This window comes from Cynocephalus volans, chromosome 10, assembly GCF_027409185.1.
Source record: "Cynocephalus volans isolate mCynVol1 chromosome 10, mCynVol1.pri, whole genome shotgun sequence".
In the NCBI taxonomy this organism is placed as follows: Eukaryota; Metazoa; Chordata; class Mammalia; order Dermoptera; family Cynocephalidae; genus Cynocephalus; species Cynocephalus volans.
Window position 1 is genome coordinate 46,925,227 of NC_084469.1, and position 20,399 is coordinate 46,945,625.

The window sequence follows — 20,399 nt, forward strand, 5'->3', positions numbered from 1 at the left end:
AGCGGGTTGCTGGGCTTTGCTCCACAGAGCCTACGAGTTACTAAAGCTCACCTGTGCCCCAGGGGCGGGGGTGAAAACGTAAGCTTCCTAAGCTGTTGCTGGATCATGTCACTGTATGCTCTGTTTTGGAAATGTATCCCAGTTCAAACAAGTGAACACTATTTGCTCCCCTGTCTTTTGACTTGTCCAAGATATCTGGGGGATTATCCTATTTGTGGACTCTGCACCACAACTGAAGGGCTTTGATGTTCCAGAGCTCCCACCCCTTCTTTTGATTACATGTGTTTTTGGTAAAGATGTCTTTTCCCAATGCTTACAGGGGCATGAATGAGTCGCTCGGTCCCTGGTTTCTCTCATCCTGTTGGGTTAACCGTAACATGGAAAGGGGCACAATCAGAAGGCACGTGTCCCAGGAAATCCACCTAACTGCGGGGCCCAGAAACCCTCTGGCATGACCTGGAATAAGCTTGGAAACACACTTTGTATGTGTCCAAGAAAACTCCACTGCCCCTCACCAGCCGAGGCTGGGTGCTTCTGGTAGTGTGCCCTTCCTTTTCAGGTTGCCCCCCCATTGGAGCTATAGGTGCACACCCTGGCCTTGGGGGCTGTGGCTGGGCAGGCCTTCTGCAGGCGCGCAGGGGGGTGGTTCTGAGCCAGACTGTGGATCTTGCATGGCCTATCACAAAGCCTATCCCTTCAGGACCAGAGTGGAGCTTCCACTTCCTGGGGAAATGAGGCAGGTACTGCAGCACTGTTTTTAAAAATGTACCTCTCAGATATGTTCTCCTTAAGTAAATTCTGCCATTCAAAGGTGTTAATGAAACAGAAGTCATGGGGTGAAATCTGGAGCCATTTCCCTGTGTCCTGTGGTTGGCCAGTGGAAGATGAGGATGTGTGCCACCTTTGGAGAACATCTCTCCTGATGAGCTGGTGCTCTCCTGGTCAGCTCTTTCCAGTTCACGCTGAAGCTCAAGACTCATTTTGGCACATTTCAGCTGCAACAGAGACAGTGTTATAACTAGTACATAATAAGTGTTATCTAGGCATAAATAAGCGGCATTGGAACAGATAGAAAAATATGTTTGCTGAATGGAGTCAAGGCAAGGTGATTTGTAGTTGTTCCTACATCCATGCCTCTATTTTGTGATAAAACAGCCTTATCACTGATTTTATAGATTGTGCTGCACTGAAAGATTCCCAGACGTCTTTACTGACTGGGTGTCTGTGCATGTGTGTCTATGCAGTGGGGATAAGGGTTTTTCTCACACTGCACCAAGTGCTGGAACACTAGAGTTCATTTTAGACTGGCTGTTCTTAGGAGACCCACACAGCTTCTGATGAGATTTCACTTGGAAACAGTGTGTTGGAGGCTCCCCTGACATGGGAGGGTCAGTGTAGCTTCAGCCAACACAGATAGCTAAGAGCAGCCCTTCTGCTGTGGGCTGCTCATCGCCGAGGCAATTCTTCCCCACTGGGCCATGGAGTCCAGGGGTTGCAAAATGGAGGGGCAAGCCTAGTGTGTCCTCATTTCACCTCTTTTATATCTTCTTTCCTCTTTCTGGTGCTGGTCTCTCCCCCACTTGTCCATCCAGGTGCCTCGTGCCCTGAGTGCCCAGCACGTCTCTCTGTTCTCACCTCTGATCTCAGTACCCCACATGGTGGCTCTTTCTGTCCAGCAGAACTACTTGTCCAGTTTCTCTCTCCTCTCTCTCTCTCTCTCTTGTGTTTCTCCACCTTTCTTTGATGGGTGATAGGATAAACCAGCAGAACTGATAGGCTTATGTGTATGTGGTCCCTCCCCATCAATCAGTGATTCTTCATGTTAAGAGAGGTTCACTGAAGGTATAATTCCATAACTAAAGTTTCCCTCTTCTTTAAGATAAAATATCCAGTTAATTATATGACACTATCATTAATAATAAATTTATCCTACTTAGTATTCCTTTCACCAAAAAGGTCATGTGGGAAATTTTTGACATTTAGAAATACGAGCTCTAAATTGACTCTTGACAAGATTCAGCAAATCACAGCACAGTTTTTTGTATTTATTTTGTGACATTACAGATATGGGAGTGTAGAGTATGAAATACATAATGGTTCTACACATGGATATAGCAGAAATCATATTATATATTCAGAAGTTAAATCCCCAAATTTCCTTGTGTGAGCAGATAAATTTAGGGATACTGTAATAAAAATTTACAATATCAAATTATATTATTTGCTTATCCCAGTGGGGATTTTAAAATTTTGTGTGTTCTCTGTCCCTAGTTTGCTGTCAGCTGTTAGAGCAGAGAAGCCATTGAAGATGAGAGAGTGTTGAGGACATGTCCCTGCTTTGTTTTCTATTAGAAGTTTGGTTCTGAGTCCTGATATTCATGTTACTTTGTTCTCCAGGGTACATATTTGTAAGCAAACTGGTTTTCAGTTATATTTGAAATATAATCATATTATTATTTCTTGCTCAGAGCCAAGATGTAAGTAGCAATTGCTTCAACTTTACTTTTATTATGCTTTTAGGTAATAGCTTAGACAGGTATCTTCATAAGGGGAATCTCAGAAAGGGATAAAAGATTCAGAAATCCAGTGAAACATGCTTTCTTGTTCCCATTTTTTCCTTCTTTGCAATATAGGTCGATTTGGTAGAATAACACCAGCATACCAAAGGACACACCAAACTGATAAAATAAAAGTTGAGTTCTGATATAGGTCATATATAGATGAGAGAATTTGAGACCATGCTTCTTATAATTTGAGAATTATAAATGGAGCAGAAATGGCATGAGGGCTGAGGTTGAAACAGTTTGAAAGTAAGGTTAAGATAGTCTTGAAACTCTACTTGGATACTGAGATAAAGCAGACACTGTTGTGATGGTATAATACGAAGGTACTTCAAAAAGTTCATGGAAAAATGGAATTAAAAGAATACGAATTTGCCTGTGAACTTTTTGTAGACCCTGTATAGATCCCTAAGAAGAGGAAATCGAGAAGTAGGCCTTGCTTTGATTCTCTCTGATGGCTGGATTGGATTCATTGATAGGATTCTGGTTTTGTTATGAACCTGGGAGAGAAGTGGGAAGACATCCCATACACCTTGTATTTCATTTAATAATTTTGAGGGAGAACATTTTTTACACCGATCACACACCAGTTTTCTCCTGAAACTGAGTATTGTTGGCATGTTTGAAAAATGTGCCCTGTTATGCATCCTATAGGATCAGTCAGTAACCAGGGCTATCAGTTTGACTCAAGTTCATGACCAATTGGAACATCTCGAAGATCTAAGTGTAGGTATCTAAGGTGGGTAGTAAATCTCCAAGGAATTTCCTTTGTATTAGTGGTTTGCTGTCTTTTAAATAAATTGCCTTGACACCAGTTTACATAATATTTGTTAAAGAAATTGGTGTGTGGCCTGGCTCGTCTGTCAGTAAAAGCAGGCACCCCACCCCTCACTCCATTCTCCAGGCTCACATCCTGCATTTCGCTTTCTGTGCTTCACCCAGAAGACCCCTGGGAGAGGCTCCTGTCACACAGGTCACACTGAGTTTTCTTGAATATGAACGATTAAACAAATAGTTGTGTTTTAAATCTCCCCAAATTTTTGCTGTCTGGTGATTAAGATGGCTTTAAAACTTCCTGCCATGTTTAAAGGTTATGAGGATGTACATGTGATCCTGTGTGATCGCATTTTCTCTAAGTCCGAGCCTGAGGACAGATGGAATCTTCCACTGACCTTGCTTGCTATTTTAAGATTTTATCACTGATTTCTCAGAAGGAAGTTTTTCAAAAATTACTTATTTCAATGTATGAAAATAAGATCTTTTGATTTTATTTTTTGAAGTTGTAATTCATGAAGACAATTTATCTAGTAGGTCCTACTTACTTTTAATCTTTGCCTCTGGAAAGAAATCTTAAATTTTGAATAAATTCCTAAGAGTAGCTGCCCTTAAAATGACAAGAACCTTAGTGGGGCAAAGGAAGGTCTTTTATCCCTTTTTAAAGTGTTTAATCTTTTCTTAAGAGTTTCTTTAGTTCCTAATTATTTTAAATAAACGTTTGCCATAAAATAAAGTGTGTATTTACTTGCTCCTACATAACAAAAGTGTAGCATTTTATTACTTTCAGCGAATGTCAGTATGGTTGGGTTTTGTTTTTGTTTTAATATTGGGATTCATTGGGAGAATATAGTTCTAAATGTCACCAGCCATGGCACGACTGAGAGATGGAGGGAGAGCTGTCGCCGTGAGTACCATGTGGGTTTTTAGAGCCTGTTGATTTTGCCAGCCTTCCAGCCTGGCCACAAGCTCACGTTAGCAGTGAGTGTTCTGCGTGGCATTTCTTGATGATGCAGTTGTCATGGGATCACAGCTCACTGTGATTTGGCTGGTCATGCCTTCTGAATGTGCCATGTGCAGAAGTGGTAACATCTCTTTGAACTTGGCATTCAAAGCAGGTAAGTTGCTGTTTAGTTTGAACATCACAGGTGTATGAGATGCCTTTGGCCTAACAGTGAGCATGGGAATTGTAGAGAACCCATAGAGGATTTTGTAATTTTTTTCTAAAAAGACTTCAGAGTTGTTAGTACGGTTTTAAATACCTGTTTTATGAAGTTTCAGGAACAATATATTTTTTGGTTCACCTTTTAGCCTTTATTGTGATTTTTTTTTTAAAAGGGGAGAAGGGTTCCTTGATCAACCCCTAACTATTTTATCTTAAGAATTTTTTTTGAAGTCATCCTTTATTTTAATGAGAAAGGTGATTAGAGTTCATTGACAGAAAATGGTAAGCTGTACAAATGACTGAAAAGTATTTTTATCCCTGGCACCTTAAAGTCGTTGTCAAAAGTAAAGCCACATTCAACTATAGAGGGTGTGTAGGGTTTTATTGTTTGAGATTATGGTATACAAATACAGTGGCTTAGGCACCAAAGCTCAATAGATTCAAGTGTTTTCTAGGAAGTTTAACTTGTGTTTTTCCTCTGTAATAGTCACATTTCTTTTCTACTCCCAATTTTGTGGAGTAAATAAAATATGCCATTTGTTCTGGGCACAGTTTCTTTCAGGAGATTGTTGAAAGACTTGGGAAAGAGCATTTCAGGCGTAGGAATGGTCCAGTTTGCTGCACTTGAGTGGAAGCCCTGGAGCACTGTCTGTCGCTGTGCAGGCAGGGCTCTCTGCAGGCTTCAGCTGCACATGGGATAGGGCAGTGCTTACTCCTGAAGAACTGCTGCAACATCAGGAGGGATTTCTCTGAGTAATATACCCATTGCCTGTCAGAGCAAGCTGACACATTCCTAAGGGCTTACCTGGCTTCACTTCCTGATTTGCAGTGATCCTGACCAGCTTTCTGACTTGAGCCCCCACTGACAAAATGTGACCCATGGGTGCAACGACATGGTGGGGAATGTTGGCACCTCAGACACATATAAAATACATGCAGCTCTTTAGATGAAAATTTCTCCATGTGGGAAATGTTTTAGTGTGAGAGACCTTCTGTTGGGCCATGTGTACATTCATGTTTTGTGCAAGCAAGTTCTCTGCCCCTCAGGCCCTGTATCTCCCCCATCAAAAGTTGCACATACTGCCCTGATGCAGGAGAAGGAACACAAGTTTCCTGATGAGTAAAGTACATTCAAGCAGGATGAAAAAAACGCTGATTTCTTTCCAGTTATACCAAAAGCAGTGGTATAACTAAACCACACTCCCCGGAAAACTGGATACCATCAAACTCAAATGATGGGGTAGATAGGAATGAGCCGAGCCCAGACTGTATTTGGGGGAACATGCTGTTTTCTTGCAGCTGCAATTTAGCATGCATTGGGCTGTGAATTCTTCTGCGCTTTGGTTTCTAGGCAGCTTGCACAAATTTTAAATCTGAGTGCAAACATATACACCTAAAACTGAATAAAATGATAAAAAGCCTAATGCCTTTGCCACAGCCATCGGTAACTACAGCAAACAAATCCAGGCCCCTACCTGGCTATGTAGAGATTCTGGTGGTTATCCTAGGAAATGAAGACAAAGCAGCTGTAAGTAACTCCTTTTGTTGCAAAATGATTAATATTTCTATAGCACAAGCACATTGTGCATGCTCTGCCTCCAAGGTCCCCTGCAAGAGAGGAGATCTCCTCAAGGGAATGGGTTTTATTAAGGGAGATTTCTTTTCCTATTTTCTTAATTAGTTCTACATTAAGATTCTTAGAAATTGTATGTCTTGTTATTGCTAGCGGAAGGCTTAGTCTGTGAAGGGTACTAGATGATTGCATGAATATTGGCTTTATTGGTCTTCCCTGCTCATCTCTTCCTGTAGAAGCTCTCAGGACTCATTTACCTCTCATTAAGTCCAGGTAGGTTACTTCTGGGTGGCCAAGTCTGACCCAAAAGGTGCTTGTCAGTGCCTCCACTGCCACCAGGAGGGTTTGATAGAAGCAGTCCTGGAGTGTGGCTTAATATCTCTACTGGAGATTTGGACTCGAAGATAACTTTGGTGAGTTTATAGATGAGGTGGGTTTAACAGGATTGCCAGTAAATTTGGCAATCTAAATGGTCTTAATTAGAACGGGCACTATTTAGATTCATGTGGAGAACTGACCAGCCCTTGGTCTGAAAGAAGGCTTGTGGAACAAATTGAACACACGTAGGTATGTGTTTAGTGCCTTTAAATATTTAATCGTGCAATGGCAGGAAGGGTTAGCATGGGATCAGCCAGGCTGATCTTTTTTATGTGCTCTTGGAGTCCGCATCTTGAGCAATGTGGATCAGTTGAGAAAAGCCCAAATAGAAAAAATATTGTAGGGATGAAAAATAAGACCTATGAGAAAAGTTTTTAAAAATTGATTTTGTTCAGTGCATAACAGCATCGCTCAGGGTTGTGAGGATTAACTGGTCCCGATAGAGGAGCTGGCACCAGGGTTCTCACCGTTGTGCCTATAGATGCCTCTAGACAGTCATCAGTTCCTCTCCACTTAGAAACTCTCCCACCGTGAGGAAGCAGACAGCCTGTCGTCTTTACATTTATTCCTGTATCCGGGGGAGGCATTTATACGTTACTCTATTTTTCACAGCACAAAAATTGACTAAATTGCATTGGCAAGTTTGAGAATGATATTTTTGCAAATAATAAATCAATAATAAATATACTGTGTTACTAATAGAGACAGTTAATAAATTTATATGTTTTTACATGGCTATCTTCAGTGCTAATTATTCATGACTTCACCAAAAACTGGATCACAGTTTTAAGGAAGTCCTGTTCTATAATTAAACTCAACATTTTAGTAAGTAATACTTCTCTCAAAAGCTTTAGGGCAAGCTGTATAAGAAACAACTTATGAGTTTGTTGATTTGTTTATCCCTGTTATGGACATCATGTTTGTTTGTTTATTCAATCATTCGTTCACTTTCCATGTTATTAATTTTAAGAAATCTTTAAAATGGCCACTGGCGTTGTTTACTGTCAAGAGCAATGATTTGCAGTGGCAGACTAAGTAAGATGGCTGAACTTTTTTTTATTCAGAGTTTGTAAACTCAGTTTTTAGGATGTTAAATTTTTATAGTTATTGCATGATTGATATATTTTCTTTTCCCACAGAACTAAAGCATATTAAAGATGCTATTTGGATTTAATTTAATTCTAGGAACATAAGAATAACATTGGGGCATTTAAGGGAAGCTAAAAGGAAGTCACAGGCTTCATCAGCCCTGTCTTATACCCAAGCAGCAAGAAGCTGCGGGCTGGTTTCTTCTCAGTGCTGGAGGACCTCTGTAGGGAGGGGAGAGAAGCACGCAGTCAGGGACTCTGCTGCTCGAACCCCTTCCCACAGGTCTGAACCTGCACTGATAGGAACAATAACACACGCACGACAGCTTTATGTTCCTTTCTTTTTTGTCCTTTGTAAATTTTAATGCCCAGTGTCTTTATTCTGCGCTTTATTTCCCCACTTTAGAATTATATAGCTACCGGTAACAGTTTTCCAAGAACTGGGGAGGGAGGCGAGATGTATGTCGTGGCGTGTAATCCTGCTAATAAAGCGGGTGATCAAACACAAAGCCATGTTTAGCTTCCAGCTTCAGGACCACAGTAAAGCCGCACGATCACCACGTTTTCTGAAGGAACAGTGCTGAAGCCCAGGCCAAATGCATTTCCTTTTGGGCCTCTCCCCCCACCCCCGCCCTCTTTAAGTACAGAGAGGTGGAGCCACACACGCAGCAGCGCCTCTCCCAGCTCCATCCTCCCTCTTGCAGAGGCATAGAGTCTGAATTTTGGATGATCCCAGCTCCTCCCATGCCTATTCAGTTCCATAGATTACTGTGCCAAGTGATAGCCACGGATCAAAATACCTAAATACAAAATGAGCTGAAAACATTACTTTTCTGATCAAAGACATGGTAAAGAATTGCACTTCATTCCTCAATGAAAAGTATACCTGGGAAGATGGCTGGTTGTTTCCTTTTGTAAAACATAGCAGCTTGAACTTTGGAAAACATCATAATCAGGCCGTTTCGTGACAGTTAAGTCTCCACACCATGAGACAAAAGTAGATAATGGGTATTGATCTTGTGGACACATGGATTGAGATAAATAATAGGTTCCAACATTTTACCCATCCCTTTTACTACTTAGACATTTTGTGAGGCTTCTTGAGCAAAGGTTCTGTGCCATTCAAGAACTTAAGCAGGGGTAACATGCGTGAGGGAGCACAGGCAGACCTGTTCAGCAGCGGCAGCTCGTGCTCTAAACACTGCAGTGAGTGGCCTCATGAGAAGACTGATTTATGCTGGAAAAATAGAGAATAAGGGAAACTCTTCAAAAATAAGATTGTCTTTTAAATCAATTATGTAGTGAATGTGAAATCCTGATATTGCCAGATTGCAGTTGTATACAGTGTACTCAGCATCTGTGGGGTGTATGTGTTTGTGTGGGGGTGGGGTGGGGTGGGAGAGATGTTTTTAAAAGGTACAAGAACAATACACTAGGCTATGATCTCACCATATGTGTTGAATTGAATACAGCTCTTCATTTAATGAAAACTTTAGCCTGTAGGGGTAAATAAAGCACCACTAAATAAGGATGGCCTGAATATTTCTTACTGGATGTAATAATTAAAGCCATGAGAAAGGTGGTGGGTTATGTTACTTGTTAACTCGAGTTGCTCTTAGATTTGATCCAGACTCCGTTGCCTGAGGCGCTTGGTTTCATCTGTATGCTCTTCCCCGGCCTCAGCCTCGGTGGGCTGTGAAGGCAGAGCAGTTCAGAACCGAATGAACACGGGCTCGTATACCTCCTCTCTGGCTCCTTCACTTCCCAGCTCACTGACCCCAGTAAACTTCTCAGCCTCTAGAATTGAGCCTGAATCACCTATAAAGCTGCATATTTGAGGGTCAGGGAAAGGACCTGGAAGAAATCTTCTCCTTTTAGAAGGAAGAGGGCAAGTGTAGCTGAGAGCTTTTAAAGGATATTTTTATTTTCCTCACGTGTTGAGCCAATAGGGTGAGTAGCAGTGAGGTCCACTGCAAGAGGAACTTGGAACTCAGATGTGTTAGTTTCCAAGCGCTGCTGTAAAAAGCTACTACCATAAATTTCGTGGCTTAAAACAAAATTATTATCTTATGGTATCTGGAGGTCAGGAGTCCAAAATCAGTGTCAGCGGGCTAACGTCAGGGTGTCTGCAGTACTTCCTTTCTTTCTGCAGGCACTAGGGAGAAAATCATTCATATCTTTCACTTAAGGGAGTTTCGCTTAAATGGGGTTTCTATTTTGCTGTAATATCTAACATGCCAACTACTGAGTATTGAGAGAAATTTTAAGTGTGCCATATAACTAATTTATAATTTTACTTTGGGGGAAATTGGCATTTCTATTCAAAAGAATGATCTAATTATCATAGTTTTATTGACTTATGAATAATTAATTAATCATTTGTCTTATGAATTTTTTGTGCTATAATTTGTTTTTATTAACACTTAACTTTATAAAAAATCCTCCAATAAAAATGATACTGTTTTTAACTCAATAAACATCCTTTTTAGTGCACACACCTGTAAAATTTTTACATAGTTTTAACCACTGTATACATATTCTTATATATTAAGTGGCTTGGCTTTTCAGTGTCCCCTTTATCCAGTCATCTCTTTTAAGACTGTGGGTAGTGTGTGCCCCTGGCTACAAGGTCATTGCAAAGTTAGCTGAGATAACAGATGTAAAAAGTTTTCTGAGAGAACACCAGCTTCATTTGCATAAAGCAGAACTACAGTGTTCATCTGTCAACAGCTTCCTGGTGAAAATGTCCCTGAAATAGATAGGACATTTACCTGTAATGGCTTGCTTTGCCTGTAAAATTAATGGTGTAGGGCTTCTTTTTTTTTTTTTTTAGTGTGTCTTTTTGAATTTCTCTTTTAAAGTTCATCTTTTAACAAATTTTCATCGTTTAGTTGCTAAGAATCAAGGCTAATGGGCACAAGATTGAAACTTTGATCCTGCTACAAGACGGGTTACATTGATTCAAAACTGGCTGTGCTGGATGCTGGGTGGGGTGGGGTGGATTCAAAGAAAAGACATCCCAGGCCCGCAGGGAGCTCAGAAACTAAAGCATTATACACAGCAGCACTAATAATTCTGTTGTATGGCAGAATAGGATAACAGCCTGCGTGGAAATGAGTGAGAATAAAACCCAGGAAGCAAAACTTGTGTCTGGAAGGGTAAGACTGGCAAAGTGTTCTTGAAAAAGGTGGCCCTTAAAAAGTGATTTGAGGAGAGGGAATTGCAGGCAGAGGGCTGGCATTAGTAATTAATATTGGTTTGACTGCAGAAAGATTCATTGAAGCATTGAGAGGATTGGGACTGGAAATGAGCATATTGAATGGCACATGATCAGGTCTACTGTTTCAGTCTGAGGACAGAGAGAAGAGAAGGCCAGGATCAGAGTTGTGCTTTAGCAAACCCACCTGGTGGTGAGGCAGGCCTGGGGAGGCCCTTGAGCGCATATTTGACAACCGTGATTTACATTTGATAGTTACATTTGTCAGGGTCGCAGGTAGCAGCCCTCACATCACATATCTGGGACTGTGCTCAGTTGGTCTTTAAGAAGCATGAAAGGAGGGTGGCTGTTGTAAATTCATGCCAGGAGCAAAGTGGGTCTTTTTTTTTTTTTAATTTAAAATATTCTAACATTTATTTGTACATGTTTGTGGGGGTACGGTATGATGTTTCAGAACATGCACACACTGCACCATGATTTACTTAGGGCAGATAGCAAAGTTTTGTGCCTGTTGTCCACCCCTTCTCCTCCTCCTCCTCGCCCCACCTCTGCTAACCGTTATTCTGCTCTTCTACGAGAACCACTTCTTTTTTTTAGATTCCACATATGAGTGAGATCATGTGGTATTTGTTTTGCTTTGTCTGACTTACTTCACTTAATCTGCGGATTTCCAGTTCCATCCATGTTACTGCAGATGATAGGATATCATTTTTTTAAATAGCTGAGTAGTATTCCATTGTGTATATGTACCACGGTTTTTTATCCATTCATCCAGTGATGGACACTTAGGTCGATTCCATCTCTTGGCTATTGTGAATAGTGCTGCAATGAACATGGAAGTGCAGGTGTCTTTTTGATATATTGATTTCATTTCCTTTGGGTATATACCCAATAGTGGGGTAGCTATGCGTAGGCACCTGCATGCTGTTTTCCACAGTGGTGTGGTACCAGTTACGCTCCTACCAGCAGTGCAGGAGAGCTCCTTTTCCTCCACATCCTTGCCAGCATGTGTTATTTTGTCTTCTTGGTAATGGCTGTTCTGACTGGAGTGAGATGATATCACATTGTGGTTTTAGTTTGCATTTGCCTGGTGCTAAGTGATGTTGAGCATTTTTTCATATGCCCATTGGCCATTTGTATGTCTTCTTTTGAGAAATGTTCAGGTTTGGGGCGCCAAAGGCAGAGCTGGGTGTTTCCTGATACAGTTGAGAGGTGGGTGGCGTTGCAGAGCTCGTGCCCAAGGTCACTCACAAGGTGAGTAGCCGGACAGGATTGGACCTGGGTCTGGGTGACTCACTTGCAGACAGTGCCCCTAGTGCTTGCTAGCTGTCTTCAGAGAAAAGACGACAGGTTTTAAAGGGCGGGAGTTTTGTCGCCTGCACCTGGCAAGACCTGGTCAGGTGGGGCAGGGTGGTGCAGCAGAGAGGGCATCTGCTCCTCGTAACTGAGCACACCCCTGATCCCGGGGTAGGGCGAGGGGCCCCAGGGCCAGCGCGACTTGCTTTGTTAAGACCTCCTCTGGAAGGTATATTCCTGTCCAGGACCTCCCTGTGGGTCGACCTTCCTGTGCTCAAGGACGCTGGTGGCTCTGGCTCGGTCCGAAGGCGTTGGAGCAGGTCCTGTGCACTCACCCCCTGGCCTGGGCTTCAGAATAGGAGAGTTACTCGCATCAAAAACTGCTCCATGGCAGCTGGCCCCCTGAGAGGTATTTTAATTTCTCCCTGTTCATAGTTATTGTTCTCGTGCTTCTAATTTAGGTCATCCTTTGCTTTCAGAGACGTGCTCTTGGGGGCATATGTCAGAGTAGTTCTTACCATCTTTAAACTAAGGTGAAGTTAGTTGAGATGGAGAGCAACACTCAGAGGGCCCCTGTGGAATTGATAATGGCACTTGGGGATTTGCTTTTGAAATCAGCCTTGGGAAGGTGTCACCGTCCCCACTCAGAAGAGAGGAGGGAGCGCAGGTTGATGGGCAGGTGGCTCCAGCACTGCTGGGCAGCAGAGGACTGAGCTTTGCTTAGAAAGGAAAGGGGGAAAATGGTTCCCAGATACAGGTTCTTTAAAAAAAAAAAAAAAAAAAAAAAAAAGTCCTACTAGGCCCATTGATTTGACTTCCAAAAGGGGGATGGTGATTATAAAAACAGATTGAGGAAATAGCATTGGGATCATTGGAAAATGAAATCTGTGATGTTGATGAGAACTGTATCTAAAGTGAAGATGTTCTCAAGACAGTGTGTGGTACTAAGGCTTACTCTCTGCCTTTCAGTTGAAAGCAAAATTGCAGATTTGACCAACAGCTTAATTGGCAATGGCTTTTTGCTTTTAAAAGTAAATGCTGAGGTAAATGTGTGTGAGCTGAGGCTGATGGCACTGGTGCTTGGCTGTTGGATGTTTACTTTTGCAAGAACATTTTGCTGTACTCTGTAAAATTTTCTTTATTCCTGTCTTTCTTATTGCAGTATACTTATGTTTACCTTCTAAAGGTAGATATGAATTTTTCAAACTGAAAAATATTTTTTAAGGAATTATATTTAATGATTTTAGTGTTCTTAGGCATTGGAAAACATGTATGAGGTGTCTTAATGTTCTTAACATTTAAAGGGGAGATATTCCATCTTCTACACAGAGACTGACTTAGCTAAGATAGACTTCTGCTTCTAAATTTTGACTGGGGAATTTGGGGAAGGATACTTTTTTGGGGAATATATTTTCACAGAAGGAGCTTTCTCCCTATGGTCTCAATTGCTCACCTTTATTTCGTTGGCAGAATAAGTGTTTAGGAGTCCTTTCTACATTTTCATTTCCCAGGCACATGATTTAATTAGTTTAAGCATTTAAGAATGTCATCTTATTTTCTGGACTTTAAAGTTTTAAGATTGAGTAGAAATATAAGTGTTTCAGAGTGTTTGAGTTTGTTTTGTTTCTGCTTGTCTTAACTTAAAATTAATTGACTTTCATGTTAAAAAAGATTAACTGTTAAAATGGCTACAATAATTAAACTTTAAATTTTGTCCAGCTATTTGTCATGTTAATATTTAGAGACAAACTTAACTGCTAAGCAAAACTGGCATTTTGTGAGAAAATAAAGTACTAAGTTAGCTTTACCTAATGTGAATGTGTAAAGATTTCCTTCATTTAAAAATGGAGAAATTTTAGAGTACATCCTAGTAACTGCATGGAATTGGGACTGAAAACCATAGTTACCTGAAATTTTTTAAAAATTAAAATATTTTTGAAAAACAGTATTGAAAGGGGAAGACTCATATAAATCTATTTTGTGCAAAGTTTTTATAGTGGTTTTTATTTTTCTCCATTCAATGGTTCATTGCCTGTGAAGTTTTTGTTTTTTAACCTTTCACATTAACTTAACTTGTAAATTGTTCAGTAGTTCTTCTAAATGGATACAGATTACTTTAAAGATCAAACCAGTACTGGCCAATAAAGTATAAGAAGGCTTTGTTTTTGATGTTTTATTTTTCTAAGCACATATTTTATGGTTCTAATTTTACTCATCCTCAAAATTCCACTGTGCATTTAAAACTACAATGAAGAGTTTAATACTCAGAACTTAATAGAATGGACTATTATTATTTTCCAGGGAAACCAGGTCTGATCACTTCCCTTCCTGAGTGGGTCTCTGATTTGGGGGTGTATTTTTTTGGTTTTGTCGTGAAGTGCATCTTCAAGATGTACTGTCTCTCCCTTATTCCCAGTAAATAACTTTCCTCATAACCATTGAAGTAATTCTAGTTCCTAATAGTTGGAGCTTTTTATTTTGTTGTTGGGATATTTATCTGCTGGGATTGCTGCAAGGTTTGAAACAAGACTTCTCTTGTGTGCTGTGCAAATGTTCTGGTTGTTTAGGGTGAAGGTGCCAAGTCATTGATCATTAAATCTGTCCGTGCACCCAAAAAACTCATCTTTGGCATTCCGCGTTTTCCTCTTAGGACTGCCGTTCATCTGACTTTAGCATGAACAGTTAGCAGTCTCTACCATTGCTAATTAAGAATTGCACAGATTGTTTACTAGAAAGATGTCCTAGTGATTTGTGCCCATTTTATCTTCTTGATCTATAAACTGTAAAACAGTCCTTCCACATCTCTACATCTTTCGGATTTCCACCAGGTGATTCGGAACATTTGTTCTGCAGGAGGAACCAAACTTAGAAGTTTAATATTCTGTTGTTATTGTTGTTGTTTTAGCCGGTGTTTTTCCACGGAAATGCGAATATCCTTGTGAAGTGGCATGTACACTAGAGGTTTAAACTTTTTTTAACATGCCATGTGCAATGAGAGAAAGTCCTCACTTTCTGTAAAGTAGAGGAAAAATTGCTACAGCCACGACTGCCTTTGTTCTCAAAGCCACTTGAATTGCAGGCTGAGTTGGGACTGGTTTGTGCGTTGTTAAGTGCTGAGACCAGAACTTCTCATTAGGGTAATTGCCGGGTGGAGCTCACGGTCCGGGGCGGAGCGCGGCGGCGGCCTGTGCGGGGATTGGCTTGGGGAGCAGGAGGCGGTGCCCGGGGCGGCGGCGCGATATCAGCCGGCGCGGGGCAGTGCAGGTGCAGGAGCAAGAGCGCCCGCCCGTCCGCCGGCGGCGACCCAGGTAAGGCCCGCCCGCCGGGGCTGGTCGGCGCCCTCCCCGGCCTCCCTGCTCCTTTTCCTCCTTTTGACCTCTGGCTTGCGCCCACCTGAGCCTTCGCAGAGAACAAAAGGGACTCTTCGGGCTGCTCCCTCGCAGTCCTTTTTGCGGACTTGGCGTCCCCGCCAGCGTCGTCGGACGTGCGTGGGGCTGCTGGTGGCCCCTAGCGGGGTGCGGGGTCCGCTCGCGGCGTGTTGGGGGAGACGTCCTGCGGGTGCGGGGGGCGGGCGAAGGGACGGCGGCCTCGTGCGTGTCGTGTAGGGCTCGTGAGAAGGACCGGGCGGACTCGTCCCTTGTGGCGGGCCCAAGGAAGCCCCTTTAGAGGACAGGTCCGGCAGGAACGTGGGAGCGTCAGTCACTGCTTCAGGCTTGAGTTGTTCCTAGAAAACGTTGGACAGGTTGACTTGACTTCCTAGAGAGCTGTTTCCTCTGGACCTTCTGTCGGGGCGAGTCCCAGCAAACGGTGGCAGAGGGGGACCCAGACCTAAGCGGCCCGTGTCCCAGCAAACGGTGGCAGAGGGGGACCCAGACCTAAGCGGCCCGTGTCCCAGCAAACGGTGGCAGAGGGGGACCCAGACCTAAGCGGCCCGTGTCCCAGCAAACGATGGCAGAGGGGGACCCAGACCTAAGCGGCCCGTTAGCTCCAGCAAGGTCAAGGGCTCGACCCTTGCCCAGCCAGCGCTAGAACAAAGACGAAGCCGGACGGCTCACCGTGGACGGCTCAGGAGCGGTGCTGAACTTGGACTCGAGAGAGCGGCCCTCTGCGCTGCCCTAAGGGGTTGCGTGTTCAGTCTTTGTTCCTGTCCCAAAGGTCGCTGCTCCTTGTGAGGTTCTGACACCAGACCCTGCCTCGTGAAACCAGCGGAGAAGTGGCTCAGAACCAGTGACGTTGCGTTTAGTAATTTCTCTGTGTCCATTTTTCATTTTGGGGGGATCTATAATCACTGGTTTTTCAAGTTAATTTGTTTTAAATGAGTCAGGCTTTACTTTGGAATATGTAATGCGTAGATTATAATTGGTACGTTGTAACTTTGATACGTTAAAAGCGAAGGTAGTGACCAGAAGAGAATTTTTTTAAAGTTGTTCTTTAAAAATTCTAATTGTATAAGAAAATTTTCTAAAACCTATATAAAGAAAACTGTTTCATTTCTGCGTCTATTTTTTTTAAGGTAAATTCTAAGTTAATATATGCAGAGAAGGGGGGGAAACTGGTTTTCCATAGACTATTTTCCATTAAAATCTAAACAATCAGAACATTTAGGGATGTCTTAACATTTCCGGTAATTTCTAAAGGTTGTTCTATGATGTTAAAGTGTATTATTCCAATTAAAAAATACTGAATTTTTCTTACATGAGCACACTATATGTAAAGGAAAATATAAAAAGACTAGAAATGCTAAAACTTAATTTTTGTGAAAGTTCTTTAGAAGTCTATTAGGAATAATTTGTATATGGGTGAGATTTTAGTTTGCCTTTAGAAAGCATATTTTAGGTTAATCATATTAATGCCAACATCTATGAGAAGACCTATTAAGTCTCAGACCTACTAGGAGTTTAGATTCATAGTCACCACTCGTGAGTATACATTTTGCATTTTTGAAGACTGACTTCTGCTGATTGATTTTCAGGTACTTGAATTCACATAAGAGAATATTTCCATGGCAGCAGAGCCGAATTTCAGATTCCCTGCTCCACTACCAGCTTCTGATGGAGCTGCTCCTGGTCCTGAGTCCAAGTGGGAGCTCACAGAAGATCTAAAATTATAATGTCTGAACTCTTGTAGCAGTAGAGTGGACATTTTGCCCTAAAAGGACATTTTTATAAGACGAGTTGAGTCTGCTTTTTAGTTGGGAATAGTTTCTGTTGTGATGGGAAGTACATTAAGTTATGAATTATTCAGTCATTTGTGCAGAGCTTGTGACTTTGAGGTAAACAGACCTGGCATCATTCATGTCCATGTATTTTTGTGTGTGTTTTTTTGGAGGCTGGCCGGCTCGGGGATCTGGACCCTCTCCCTTGGTGTTACAACACCTCGCTCTAACCAGCTGAGCTAAGCGGCCAGCCTGTCCATGTGGCTTTGTTCTCTTCCCCACTGGAGTGTTTGTGTCACCTTTGCACACGATGCACGCTTGCGAGGCAGCAGCCGTTTCTCTCTTATCCACGACAGTGGCCCAGTAATTCTTTCATTTCCTTCAGATGAGTTGGTGTCGAGGCAGAAGAGGGAGGTGGAGAGGTTAAAAACCAAGCAAACATCTCTTGACAGCCCGTGAAACCTTTTCTCTGCCTTTCTCCTGATGTTAAATTCTTTTTTTCCCCCCAATAATATGAATTTCCCTAAGTGTCAAAGTGACCCTTAAGAAGTTAAACCTTTGCTCTGTTCCTCATGAAAATTCTGAGTAAGTCCAGGGTATAAAATGTCTGGACTAAAACCCAGAAGTGTACAGAATTTGAATGAAATATGATTCCTGTGCCTTGTAGACGTTAACTCATTCTGTGAAATAAAACTGAGATATTGGATAGTAGAGTGTAAAGTACCCCCAACACGTTTTCATTCAATAAAAACAACTTAATTCCTTTATTTTTCCAGCAATAATTCATGTAGTTTGACTCACTGCCCTCTCCCACCTCCTCTGTCTGTACATTTAAGATACGTTTCTTTGTCAACTTTAAGACAAAAACCACCTGACAAATTGTAGACAAGTGTCTAAAATTTATGCTTAGTTTGTTTTTGGTAGAAAATACAGAAAGAATATTAGAAAATAAAAGCTGAGCAAAAGATATTTATGCTGTCTTGACTATGCATCCATGAAGAAGAATGCAAAGGAAGTGGGAGTAATGGGATGTATTCGCATTTTAGACCCCAGAATAAACACCCAAGAGGGAAGTTTATTTATGAATTATGTTCCTGGCTTGAGAACACGTTGAGAGTGTGCGTGTGTCCGTCCTTGAATTGCTTGTCTGACTTGAGGACCGGAGTGGTTGGTTGCTTGTCTGTCACCTTGCAACTCTTGTTGTCATTATCTCCAAAATGTTTTCGTGGCTTACTTTCTTATTTCAGCTGCTAATTTTGATAATTAAAAAACAAAAAAACCAATCCTTAATAGCAAGTTTTAATGAGAAGACAATGGAAAGCAAAGGGACAGATCTAAGAGATACTACAGATTTTTTGCACTTAGAGCAAAATAGGTTAGGTACTCATACAATCTAACATTAGCTTTTCAAAAATATTGCAGAGCCATCATTTCATTGATTACAGCTGATTACAAGGCAAGGGGCATTTCAGTCATTTTACCATTAGCTTTTATTTTTTTCTATTGATTTTTTAAAATTTTTTAATTTTTAAAAATGTTTGACACATAATAATTGTACATACTTATGGGGTACTGTGTTTCACTACCTGTATTTCACTACCTATGTACAATGTGCAGATCAAATCAGGTCAGTTGACATATCCATCACCTCAAACATTTATCATTTCTTTGTGTTGGGAGCATTCAAAATCCTCACTTCTAGTTAGTTGAAAGTATGCATTAAATTGTTATCAATTATAGTCATCCTATAGTGCTATTGAATACTAGATCTTATTCCTGTCTAGCTATAATTTTGAATGTCATTAACTTTTTAAATATGAAGAATCATCAAGCAGATCTGTTATTGTACAGATGGGTATAAAGCTTTCTAAGTTTAATTATTTGAATTTGTTTTTTTGTATTTGTTCTATTTAGAAGTCAGAATCACTTCTAGTCTATTTTCATGTGTAGCTATATAGAATTGCTTTCAATAGACTAATTCAAATTACTGAATTGTTAATTAACGGCTATTTTTACAGACATTGTTACTGTATTAATCCATCTTACTGTATTGGGCATTGAGTCCTTTATTTCAGTTTGATAAGCACTTGACTATCAAGCATGGGGGTAGGCAGCACATGACATGAGCAAGATCTGGTTCCAGTCTTTAAGGAGTTGCCTTTAAAATGTACATTCTTTTTATAGAAGTTAAAATATAGTTTTATTTGAGCTCAGTTATTCCTTGCAAAAAGAGGAAGGTCCTATTTTTTGTACATAAGAATCTGAAGATAGTATTTTCTGTAAGAAGGTAGTTTTTTCTGATTTGCTATTCACTTCTAGATTAGAGGAAGAATTGTTTTTAGACTGAATATTTGTAAGGATTATTTGTGCATATGAATAGTAATTTTGTGCATGGTGTGGATTACTTTTCACTAGGAACATAGGTCTGTATAAAATAAATTCAACCAGATGTTGTGAAGAAGAATCTAGTGTTGATAAAGCCATTTATTAAAAGTATTAAACTTGTTTTTTTGTTTAGTTGTTTTTTGGGGGGGGGAGGGGTTGGCAGCTGGTTGGTACAGGAATTGAACCCTGGACCTTGGTGTTATCAACACCATGCTCTAACCAACTGAGCTAACTGGCCAGTCCAAAAGTATTAAATTTGTAATGAATAATCCCATAGAGACCATCTGATTTGGACATATTGGAGTAATACAGGAAGTTACAGAGAGATAGGAATGAATTCTAGGTTTGAATGAAATCACAGTTACTGTTTTTTCCCTTGGGAAAAAAAATTAAAATATTTGATAGCTTGTTTATATTGTAAATTACAACATAAAAATCTGAGCATGCAACTGTTTGGTGCTGTGCTTCATGTATATCTATAAAGCATTTGGACCCCAGACCATCCAGCCACCTAAAAAAATAAAAATAAAGCATTTGGAAAAGGTGAAAGTCTTCCAGTTTTTGACGGTTGCTTGCACAGAACTAATATATTTAATAGTCTTAGACATTCATCTTTGTGTAGAAGTATTGAAATCAGAACTTTTGAGGTGTATGTTATTTTAAAATGCTGCTGTTATGACTAAGGCTAGAGAAAGTGATAGATTTCTTGGTGTACATTAGTGCTAGGAGAGCTGCCTGTGGCTAACTGGGCCTGCTTTACAGGAGCCCCTAGTTTCCAGTTTGCTAGCTCAGCACTTTGTCAGAGCA

The 20,399-nt window shown here is 41.0% G+C and overlaps 1 protein-coding gene across 3 annotated transcripts in view; it reads left to right on the top strand.

The window, feature by feature from the left end:
- The window catches only part of AOPEP (aminopeptidase O (putative)), a 293,840-nt gene that overhangs the window by 242,657 nt on the left and 30,784 nt on the right, over positions 1–20,399 (top strand). The window contains exon 12 of one of the 3 annotated variants that reach the window (XM_063110678.1): positions 15,189–15,360. The exons of the other annotated variants lie outside the window; for them this stretch is intronic. Within the exon in view, the coding sequence (XP_062966748.1) occupies positions 15,189–15,360 (172 nt within the window). The remainder of the gene's footprint in view (positions 1–15,188; positions 15,361–20,399) is intronic. 3 annotated transcript variants of the gene reach the window in all.